A 12,056-nucleotide genomic window follows, 5' to 3' on the forward strand; every position below is an offset into this window, starting at 1 on the left:
TTTAACTTTTTATAATACTTTATTTTTAATATTTGAATTTTGTTGCACCACAGCAAATTCCTAATACAGCTACATAAATGGTGAATAAAGTTGATCTTTACAAAAGTGTACATAACTGCTCAATTGGTAAAAATAGTGAAATAATACAAATAAACCAGACAAATTAAAATGCATGTTTTCACAAATAATATTTAAACAGGAAAGAAAAAAATTCTTTTATGTGTACAATCCTCTCAACACATTCATAGAATGTCATATTTCTGGTTATTTAATCTTATTATTGTCACCAGTTCATTACAGGATTCTTTTTGAAAGTTTCATAATCTTCTTTCTTAAAAAAAGCCATTTCAGTTTCTTGAGCTGCAAAACAAAAAATAAAAATAAAATGCTGTACAAACCACTTCCATTCAAAATAAAACCATTCAGAAGTCATTTTGTGACTTTAACAGGAGGAACATGGCAGATGTTCCACACCAGACTGGCAAGCATCTTGAATCTGGTTTTAAAACATCTGTCAATGAATGATTTTTCATCAAAATCCTAGTTGAAGGATTATTCAACTAAAGTAGGGTTTCCCAACCTGGGTTCACTGATCCCTCAATTAATGCCAGGGGTCCATGGCATAGAAAAGGTTGGAAATCCCTGCACTAATGTGTTACCAGTTCCTCCCCGCACAGCTGCTGCCTGATCACAACTTCTAAGATGCTTTTATTTCAGATTTCCAATCTTAAAACACAAAGTTTGCAGATGCTGGAAATCCAGAGCAATACAAACAAAATACTGGAGGAATTCAGCAGATCGGGCATCATCTATGGACATTATAATAAACAGTCGATGGTTCAGGCTGAGAAACCTCTTAAGGACTAAGGGGGAAGATGGGTGGGCAGAAGGATACTAGATGGAAAGTGATAGGTGAAGCCAGGTGGGAAAGGTCAAGGGCTAAAGAAAAAATAATCAGAGAGTGAGCCAGTGTTTTGCTCTCTTAGACAGTCCCTTGGGAGTAATGTAGTCTTGCCTCCAGACTAGTACAGAGGAAGAACAACCCCCATATGAAAAAACCCAAGTGGTGTATAAGAGTACCCCACATTATTAAAGGATCTTGGTCAAGTAACATGGAGGTCCAAGATAACAAAGATCAGGCATGAATGCACAGGCATCTACACTCACATCTATGGATTCTAAACATATCTTAATTGTCTTTGAGCACCCAGGTACATGATCCTGCCCACATTTTTGCTCAGACCCCTACCTTGCTACCCTGCGAGTGTCCAGCTCCTTCTCGGGCTCCCAACCCCTTCCCACTCCACTGTGCATGCAGGAAAACAGTGAATGCAGAATATAGATTAACAGAAGATATTTGATAAGGGTTGGCATCAAAGGTTATTGAAGACAAATCAATTTCACTGTGTAGAAAGTTATGCTGATGTGAGCATAAGACTGGTTCACAGTAAACAGCAGGCAGAAGTGGGTCTTTTCCTGGTTGGAAACAGGTAATGTGTGGCAAGTTACACAAGTTACAGCACAGGGGCATCAATGAAATCAAAGAAGATACAAAGCATACTGCTAAATTTGTAGATAGCATAAAGTGTAGGTATGCAAGTTGTGAAGAGGTCACAAGGACACTACAAAGACAATGTACTGAATGGTGGAATATGTGAGAAGTTATAAAATTGTTCATTTCCACAAGAAAGAAAATGTTATCTAAATAGAGGCTGCAGTCCTGTGAAGTAGACAAAAAGGCATGGACTGAAGAATTTATAGATTCGGCAACGCAGGAAAGCTATTACTTACCCATAAGCGGAATTCAATGCAAAGATGGAGAAGTGGTGCATTAGTTGTCAAGATCACACTGGAGAGCTGTACACTATTGGCCTTTCTTAAGGAAACAGCTCAGGAAAGGTTTATGTGACTGATACCCAAAATGGGTAGGTTGCCTTGTGAAAGAAAGGTTGGACAGGCTGAGCTTATAATCCACCAGAGTTAAGGACACAAGGTATCTGAAGGGCTTGTCGAGCTGCATGCAGAGAGGATGTCTTATCTTGTGGGAACTATGGGTTGAGTGTTTACAAATAGGATGGGGGAAAAGATATCAAAAAACATGCAAATGCTGGAAATCTAAAATAAAATCAGAAAATATTCAGCAATTCAAGTCAGAACTGTAGGAAGAGAAATAGAACTAATGTTTCAGATCCAAAACATGTGGTAGAGGTTTGTCCATTTAAGACAGACGCAAGTCAATTTTCTTTGAAGGAATCAGTGTTTGGAAAGTCCTTTCACAAGGGTCAGAGGGCAGCACAGTAGCATAGTGGTTGGCACAATGCTTTACAGTACCGGTGACCAGGGTTCAATTCCCACCACTGCCTGTGAGGAGCTTGTATGTTCTCCCCATGCCACGTTGGTTTCCTCCGAGTGATCTGGTTTCCTCCCACAATCCAAAGACGTATCAGTTGGTAGGTTAGTTGGTCATTGTAAATTGCCTCATGATTAGGCGAGGGTTAAATCTGGTGTTACTGGATGGCACTGCCCCAATGGCTGCAAGAGGCGTTTCTGTGCTGCATCTCAATCAATAAATAAAGGTAGATTTTTTTTAAATTTGGAAAAAAAAATTATAAAAAAACATGAATGACTTGGTGGATGAGTGAGCAAGTAAGGTTGGGTTTTTAAATTGGAATTTAGAAGAATGAGAGATGAATAAAATGTGAGGGGCAAAAAGAATGTGAATGCAGTCTTTTTACTCCAGGGTTGGGGAAATCAGGAACAAGTAGGTCTATTAAGAGGGGAGAGATTTAATAGGAATTAAAAGGGAATTCTTCCACCCAGAAAGTGGACCACTTTTACAATGAACTGCCAGTGCAAGTGGTAGTGGCAGGTACAACACTTTAAAAAACTGGACTGCGTTGAGCACCAGAGGTGTATCTTAAATTGTTTGACAGGAGACAGAAAAAGAGAGAATTGATTTTAAAACCAAGATATGGTTGAATCATATGTAAACAAAAATTATTATGAATATTTACATATAATACGTAATGTTAAAATTGTACAAGGCATTGGTAAGGCCAAATTTGGAATATTGTGTACAGTTCTGGTCACCGAATTATAGGAAAGATATCAATAAATTAGAGAGAGTGCAGGGACGATTTACTAGGATGTTACCTGGGTTTTCAGCACTTAAGTTACAGAGAAAGGTTGAACAAGTTAGGTCTCTATTCATTGGAGCGTAGAAAGTTGATGGGGGGATTTGATCGAGGTATTTAAAATTTTGAGAGGGATAGATAGAGTTGACATGAATAGGCTGTTTCCATTGAGAGTAGGGGAGATTCAAACGAGAGGACATGATTTGAGAGTTAGGGGACTTTTCTCCTTGGGAGCAATGGAGGATGAGAGGTGACCTGATAAAGGTGTACAAGATGATGAGAGGCATTGATCGTGTGGATAGTCAGAGAATTTTCCCCAGGGCTAGTACAACAGGGCATAATTTTAAGGTGCTTGGAAGTGGTGTTTTTTTTTTTTTACACAGTGATGAGTGTGTGGAATGGGCTGCCGGCGGCGGTGGTGGAGGCAGAAACGATAGGGTCTTTTAAGAGACTCCTGGATGGCTACATGGAGCTTAGAAAAATAGAGGGCTATGGGTAAAGCCTAGGTAGTTCTAAGGTAGGGTCATGTTTGGCGCAGCTTTGTCTGCCAAAGGGCCTGTATTGTGCTGTATGTTTTCTATGTTTCTATATATATATACAGATGCTTTAAAAATGGTAATAGTATATTACTGATAGGATTCACAGTGCCTAATTTTGTGTTAGTAAGCAGGTGAGGATGCATGATGATTTCTCAGTGTGGACAGGTGAAATGACAGCTGGATTATTAGCTTTGCAGTAGGTGGAGGAAGTGAGACCAATGAGAGTTGTAATATAGTCTGATTCAAGCACAACAATCAGGAGTCTAAAAGACTTACATTCAGAGGCAAGACAAAACGTTATGTGAGATAATACAAATCTTATTTAAACTGAAAACAATGGGATTCTGCCTATGTTTTATGTGGATTCCAGCACATGTTGGTATTTGAGTGAATGGGCAAGTGGATAAATTAGCAAAGAAACTAGATGACAAGTGGATATTCGAATAAATTACAGTAAAGGAGAAATGAAATACATTAAGTGAAATCAAAAAATGTGAAGAAAACAGGGATGAAGGGAGAACAGGAAGACATCTTTATCATATCCAGAAAGAAGTGGGATGATCAAGGAATGCAGTAAAGAGCAAGGAGGAGGAAATAATATCGGGATTGAAGTTTGGGCACTCAGGGTTAAATAATATTGTTTTTAATGAAGACACAAAATAGGAGGTGTGAGTATTGTAATCAGCAAGAAAGTGTTCAGCATAGACTGGCGAGGTGTCCAAGATATAATCAAGAGAGGGGATGGCTGGTTTTAGAGTTATCACAGAATAAAATACAAATTAACATTAACAATATTTTCAGAAAAGGATCACAGAACTATTGCTTTAAATATATAGTACAGTTCCTTAATATTGCACATTTTTTAAAAATAGAATTTGGTACAATATATAGGACTTAAATATCCTGACCCACACTGCAGTTTTGAAGGTGGCAGTAATGCACCTTAGAGCTGTTTGTCAACTTCAGGAGGAAGAGGATTGGACAGATGCATGAACAGGAAAGATTTTTGGAATATAGGGCAAACATGGTCAAAGGGCACTAGCTCAGATGGGCATCTTGCTCAGCATGTACTAGTTGGGGTGATGAGCCCATTTCTGTTCAGAATTGACAGGTAACTGTAGGCAAACTGCAATACAAAGCCAAAGTTACAATCAGGTCAGCTATAATTGTATTAAATGGTAGAAGAGGATTGTGATATTTATTTTTTTCTGTATGTAATAGGTATATGGACAGGAAAGGAATGGAGGGTTATGGTCTAAGTGCAGGTAGGTGGGACTAGGTGAGAGAAAGTGTTCGGCACAGACTAGAAGGGCCGAGATGGCCTGTTTCCCTGCTGTAATTGTTAGATGTACTTAGTGGTTCCACTTTTGGCTCAGTTAGATTATCACAATTTGTAGTTCTGGATATTGTATGGAAAACATTTTTAAAAAATGTTGAATCCCCATAACTGAGACTGCAAGTCATGCTGCTCCAGCATAATCAGGCCCAACATATTCCTATATAGCTTTGCCCAAATAACACAATTTGTAAACAAAAAGAAACGTTGGTAAACAATTTTCTTCACTGAAGTTCTCAATGCCTACTTTTTAAATCTCACTATATGGTCCAGATGAGATTTTACAGGTTGAGTACCCCTTATCCGAAATACTTAGGTCAGAAGTGTTTCAGACTTTAGAATATACTGTATAATGAGATAGCTTGTGATCACCATCATTTCCATCTCTGAATTTATGTGCTCCTGGTAAGCAGTCTTTGTCTTATGACACACGTTCATGACACACGTGTACTTAACAGTAAAAAATTATAACATACCATCAACATAATGAAAATATAGAGTGCGCAGGACAACAAAAGCAGCACAGCAGCATCAGGAGAAAACCTGAATCAGTTGTTGAACAACGGCAGGCTTTCAGTCTCCATCTACAATGCTGTGTTTTGGAAAAAACATTAGTTAGAGTATACCATCGATATTTTACTTTATTTCCATGGATGCTGCCTGATCTGCTGAATTCTTCCAGCATTTCGTGTGTGTCATTAGATTTCCAGCATCTGCAGAATTTCTTATATCAATGAATTTATCTGCTGCTTCATGATAAGCAAACACTATCTTTAAAATCTTAAAAATGTTATACTATGCCTTTTCTTAAATGTCTGCAGCCAGCCTGCTGAATGTTCACAATTACCTTAAATTTTCAGTTTGCCGTGATAGATCTTTGCTGGTTTCGTGATCAGCATACTGTTAAGCTGCACATGATCATTCCAAATCTGATGAATCCACTCTTTCAAATGCATTTGAGATCTTCACTTTTTGCTTTATGCTGTTGTTTTCCTATTTTTCATTAACTTCCACTCATTACATGCCTGAGGTCTTATCCCAAGAACTGCGTGATGCACAGACACCTGTGCATATCCCCTGGGAACCTTCCCACGCCTTGTGGAATTTTCCATTTGTAACATCACTCATGGTTCCAAAAATAAATAAATAAATTTGGCTTTCCAAGGTTTTTGGAATTTCAGATGAGGGGTACTCATCAGCTGTAGTTTCCTTTGAAATTGTAGATGCATGTACTATGCAATGGATTCGACATGTGATCCCAATGGGACATCAAGTCAGGTCCGACTGCCATCGGTCAACTGTACTATGAGATGACTATGAGAAGGCCAACTGCCCTTCAGTCAATGCCGCTTAACCGTTAATCATCACCTCCAAAAGTACAAACCAACGAAAAAAAATTTTGCAAGCACTCACCCACTCCTGCTTCTTTTAGTGTGCTTAATTCCTTTAATACAAGTTGATCATCATTATCCAAACTTACAACAAGGTCATTTGTCTGTAAAAGAATGAAATGCACTGTACTATGGTTAATCTGCATTGAAGTGGAATATTTTGGGAGTCCCAGTGTTTAATTACATGCTTTGCGTCACTATCATCTTGGGAAACAAAATTTGTTTCCTTCCTCTCCCCCTAGTTCCCTTGCAATAGATGCTACTCAACACATTGACTTCCTTCAGCATATTGTTGGCTGTGCATTATATTCTTTTCCTATTTCAAAAACCTAGTAAAGTTATCTTTCTTTGGAAAAATGGACCATTAGATTTGACTCACTACACAAGTATTAACCTTCTAATCCAAATATACCAAAACAACATTTGCTTCTATACAAGTAGTTTCCTTGATTACACCAATGTCATCAAGAGAATGGTCCAGTCTAAACATGCAAAAATGTGACCTTAAAAACAAATAACCAATATATTTTGAAATTAAGTACCTTCATAATTAGAGTTTTGAATGTAACATTGTATCTTAATTCTCACAAGATTAATACTTAAAAAGTTAGAAGTTGGCTTTGGAGACAAGCAGATTCTCAGCTCTAGGTCAATCTCATTGTTACAATATTTATCAAGGATACAGCTAACATTCAATAATATAAATCATAATCCTCTTAGCACTCTTGAAATAGGCAGTCAACAAAAAATGGTTTCGGTCAATGTCAAAACTTTGCTGTAGTTAATTCAATTAAGACTAAATAAATGCTACACAACCCAAGAATAATAATAAACACTACACCTCACTTGACAACACAATGCATATGATCATTCAAATGGGGTAGTGAGGGAGTGACAGTAGTGAGGGGGAGGAGATAATGAATACCACTATCCATTCATCTTGTTTTATTTAAAAAGTTTTTGTTCTCTGTTTATGTACTAAACAATATAGTCTTATTAGTGCACTGCAATAAGTTATCAAAAGATTGAATGCAGAAAAAATTCTAAAGATTTCAAAATTTAAACATACCTTTGCCCCATGTGCTTGGTGAATAATCTTTAATGTATCTAAAGACGACAAAAATAAGTCATATAAAACCATAATTTTGTTTGCAAATTACATGTTTCTATTTTCTCACCATTTCTGATGGTCCCAATTTTTCACTATTTAATTCCATAACCAGTATTAGAACATCAATCCTTTCAGCCACAAATTGCCTGTTTTTCTCCTCATGCATAGAAGGAGAAACAAGCAGAAAATAGGAAGGGACACTCAAACAATCACATTTCATGAAATACTTACATTAGCAGTTCAAAGTTTAAAAAAGATGCAACTGAGACCACCTTAAAATGTCCTTTTAAAAAGCCATTTCATTTTTCATAACTGATTATGCTCCCAAGTTCTTCGGAAAGAAGTCCAAGGACAAACCACTGTAGAAAAAAACTGATACTGTACAACCTCTCTCACGTTTAAAACCAGAAAGAAGGCTGTTAAGATGGAGAATGGTGGAGAGGCAAGCTAATACAGCACACATTGTTTCTCAAACCAGTGAGTGGGAAGATGCAGCTGTTAATCAAGAGCAACAATAAGGGTGTTTATGATGACAATTCTTTCATAGTTGGGAAGATAAAATGAGTAGCTTTATACCAGAGAAAAATAGTGAGCCACACAAGGCCAGGAACATGACATATTCCATAGAAAATTGATATTCAAAATATTACTATACTTTATTTCAGAAAACTATCAGTTACAAATGACATATTTAGTTATGTGCCTTCTATGTGGCCGATTAAGGAGCATAATCAGCTATTCAGCTTTATGGAAAAAAAAACAAACTTCATAAGACAACAAAATCTGCAGATACATCCAGTTTAAGATGGTGCTACTGAAGTCGAGCGACTACTTATTGTCAGCTCCAAAAGCAAGAAATACAACTAGATACTTTACTAATAACATTTTATGTAAAAGATTATGGTAAACAATCACCACGAATGAGTAGAATGAAATATATACATACATTGATAAATACACTTTGAACCTGTACTTTAAAATCCAAAGCCAACACACACAAACTTCATAAGAACTACTGAGTGACTTTAATTATAACATACCATAAGCATACTTCTTAAAAGGTGGCGGGAGTCCAGGCTTTGAGGGTATATCTACAGAAAGCAAAAACAAAGCATTTTAAGCAGTGTTAGAGACTACTAAAAAGAAAAGTGACAGCACTTAAGGGCAAGCAATAGCAACCATTCAAAAGTTATCTCAAAAGTGCCACAACCGTAATTTGGTATGAGTTAAGTTAACAGAGAAGAGGATTCACAATCTGTGATCCACGGACCCCTCAATTAATGGTAGGCGTCCATGGAATAAAAACTGTTGGGAACCCCTGCATACTTAAGTACAAAGGATTTCAAAGCTTTGCAATAAATCATCAAGAAAGGGCACTATCTAACAACCATTACAAAGACATAGTTGCATGGAAAATCCAGGCTACTTTTAGGCAAAATGGAAAAGGAAGTAGAATAATCTTAATATGAACAGAATGAAAGATCTAAAGAGGAAGGATCCACCCATTTTTTTTTAAAAAAAGGACAATATCAGTTAATGGTATTGGTCCATGGCATACAAAAGGCTGGGAACCCCTAGTTTAAGTAGAGCCTACAGCAAAAGACAATATAGCAACAACTCGAACAAACCAATACCGCTGCTAGAAACCAAGCACACGGAGTTATCCTGTATGACACCTCCTCCAATCAATCCAATAATAATATTAAAAAAGTTGAAAAAATGTATTTGATCCTTTATGAGCAACTTGCAAAACCTACAATATCAAAGTGATGCAACTTAGGAAACTAAAACCAGCAATATTAAACATGCCTAAGCAAAGTTAAGTAGAGTTAAGTGGTTTCAAATGTAATTAAGCAGCCAGCAAAAGATATGACACCCGATGGGCCCCAGCGCTAAACTTTCCAGAACTCAGCATGCTTATGCAATTAAACCCTTTGCTTTTACCATGCCCCACACGTGAGTAACTACTATAATAAACACGCAACAAAGAATACAATGCAACTGGAATATAAATGCATGGCCCCTACAGGCAGAAATAATTTGAAGGTTGTATACAGGACCCCTAACAACAGCAATCATGCAGTACACAAGACAGATCAGAAAATTAAGAGCTGCAACTTGGGACACTAATCTACATACATTTTTACTGATTTTTTACTGATATCTTCTATGTGCGAGGATGAGGCCTCAAGCCACAGTGTCACCTATTTACAGCAGCCAGGAGCGAGGCGTCAGAGCCAGTGCACTAACTAGAGTCGGTCTGCCCCCCCCCATATTTGTTCGGCAGAAGACAAGCTGTATTTTGGCTGGGGTCTGGACTATCATTTTTGTGTGGCTGTATCTTACTTAAATCTTTATGTGCTTGAAATCGTGTATGCGCTACGTGTGCATTGAGCTGTGCGACTGTGGCCCTGGAGTAACGCTGTCACGTTTAGCTGTATTCATCTATGGGTGAATGACAATTAAACAAATTGAATTTAATACATACTTGTAAAACAGAATGAGCAGGAATAGTGTGGAGAAGTATACAAAGATTTATTTTGTTAAATGATCAGTATATCAATAAACCAGTGAGGGAACAGATGCCTTTAGATAATGTGTACAGGAAGTATTGATGGTCAGTCTGTTCAAGGCCTTTGGCAGCTTAATCATGTTAGGGTCTGAAATCAAAATAAAGCAAACAGTAATGTCACAAGGTTGGCTATGTAGATTGGGAAACTACCTTAACAGATTTAACAGCTTAAAAAAAAAGCAAGGTTAACATTTAAAATAAGTAACTTATCCCTTTAAGATAAACTAAAACAGGTAAACTAGCCGAGGCATGACTATCAAGTTAACTAATGGTGTATTACAAAGGAAAAGCATATTAATAGAGACAGAAGTAAAGCCTATGGTTTGGGAATATTTCACAATTCAGAAAGAGGAACAAAGAACAGGAAACAAAAAAAAAATTAGATGAGTAAGCCATACAATCCCTCTTATGTCCTCTGCCATGCAATAAGATCAAAGTGCCATTTTACTGCACTAACCTTCAGATCACTTGATTTGCTTCATACTAAAATATCCAATCATTCCCATCTTGACCAGACTCAGCAATTGAGAATTTTTTTTTCAGCTAAAATCTTTGGAATTTTCACCTAAGAATGCCATGAAGGCTTAATGAAGGCTGTCATCAATGGCGGACCCTTTATTTTGAGACTGACGCCAACCATGGAGGGAATAAAATCAACTCTGCAGCCAGGTCAAGCCCAAAATAATTTGTTCCAAAAAGCCAATTATGAAAATGAATTAGCAAAATAAAAAAACATTCATACAAATATGAAAGGAAAAATTAGCTGAAGTTAATAATGGACCCTTACAAAGACATGAGAAATAATATTTTGCATTAAGGAAATAGCAGAAAAACAATGCATCCATTTTCACAAAAGACACTGAAAACTTACAGAGAAAGCAGTAAACCAAGTCTACAATACTAACGATCACAAAGTGAGCATTGGTTAAAGTTAATGAGACCCAAAGGCTGCACTGATCCTATCAAAAACAAGAGAAAATCTGCAGATGCTGGAAATTCAAGTAACACATGCTGGAGGAACTCAGCAGGCCAGGCAGCATCTACGGAAGAAAGTACAGTCGACGTCTTGGCCCGAAATATCATCTATACATTCCCCTTCCCCCCCCCCCCCCAATAGATGCTGCCTGGTCTGCTGAGTCCCTCCAGCATTCATTTTGTGTGTTAGCTGCACTGATCCTAATGAGTTGCCCTCAGGATCAATGCTGGAGGCCATGCTATTCCAAAGAGTATCATCATCATCAAACCCTGAACCTGATGATTCTGGATCCAAAGGTTTAAACTGACAGCTCTATAAATGGACAGAACTTTTAGTCACAGGACCCATCAGTGTTAACGTATAAAGGGATTTTTAGGGTCCAAGTCTATAGCTTCCTGAAAGTGTCCTCACAAGTTGATAGGGTGGTACAGAAAGTATATAGCATGCTTGCCTTTATTAGTCAAAGGATTGCATTCAAGATTCATGTTGAAACTACGTAAAACTTAATCAGGTTTCATTTGGAGTATTGCATTCAGTTCTGGTCATCCCATTATAGGAAGTTATTTGGAAGCATTGGAGAGCGTGCAGAGATAGAGGGCATGTGCTACAAGGCTGGGCAGATCTGAGGGGAGGGGAGGGGGAGATCTGATAGCAGTTTAAGACTGAGCAGCACTGACAGAGCAGACAGCTGGTTATCTCTTTCCTCCCGGGTCAAAATGTCCAATCTGCATAGCCCAATAACTACCATTTTTATCCTGAGAAAAAAATTCACTGTTAAAAAAGCATGGCAACTGACCGTGCAGTCACTAACTTTTAGTGCAAGAGCGCACAAGCTGTTAAGAGGTAACTAACCTTATTTTACTTTGTAGTTGGTGATAATACTGTATTAGCAGAGATTTTAAATGAGACATCTTTCCTTAAAAAAGATTTGAATGTACATTGATAGTAGAATGCATATCATCTTAAAACTAAGAGCAATGCATAATTATAACAAAAC

The 12,056-nt window shown here is 37.5% G+C and overlaps 1 protein-coding gene across 4 annotated transcripts in view; it reads right to left on the reverse strand.

Annotated features, from left to right (window-relative positions):
• Positions 1-12,056, reverse strand: part of c4h2orf76 (chromosome 4 C2orf76 homolog) — a 27,737-nt gene continuing 15,681 nt past the window's right edge. For 3 of the 4 annotated variants that reach the window (XM_059966323.1, XM_059966322.1, XM_059966321.1), the window contains exons 3-6: positions 8,552-8,602; positions 7,470-7,507; positions 6,423-6,504; positions 1-360 (exon numbers count right to left, since the gene is read on the reverse strand). In XM_059966323.1, coding sequence (XP_059822306.1) covers positions 284-360; positions 6,423-6,504; positions 7,470-7,507; positions 8,552-8,602 — 248 coding nt within the window. In that variant the 3' untranslated portion in view covers positions 1-283. Of the gene's footprint in view, positions 361-5,485; positions 5,602-6,422; positions 6,505-7,469; positions 7,508-8,551; positions 8,603-12,056 lie in introns of all 4 variants that reach the window. The other variant, XR_009511549.1, reaches the window with a different exon arrangement.

The sequence above is a fragment of the Hypanus sabinus genome, chromosome 4 (genome assembly GCF_030144855.1).
Source record: "Hypanus sabinus isolate sHypSab1 chromosome 4, sHypSab1.hap1, whole genome shotgun sequence".
Taxonomy (NCBI): Eukaryota; Metazoa; Chordata; class Chondrichthyes; order Myliobatiformes; family Dasyatidae; genus Hypanus; species Hypanus sabinus.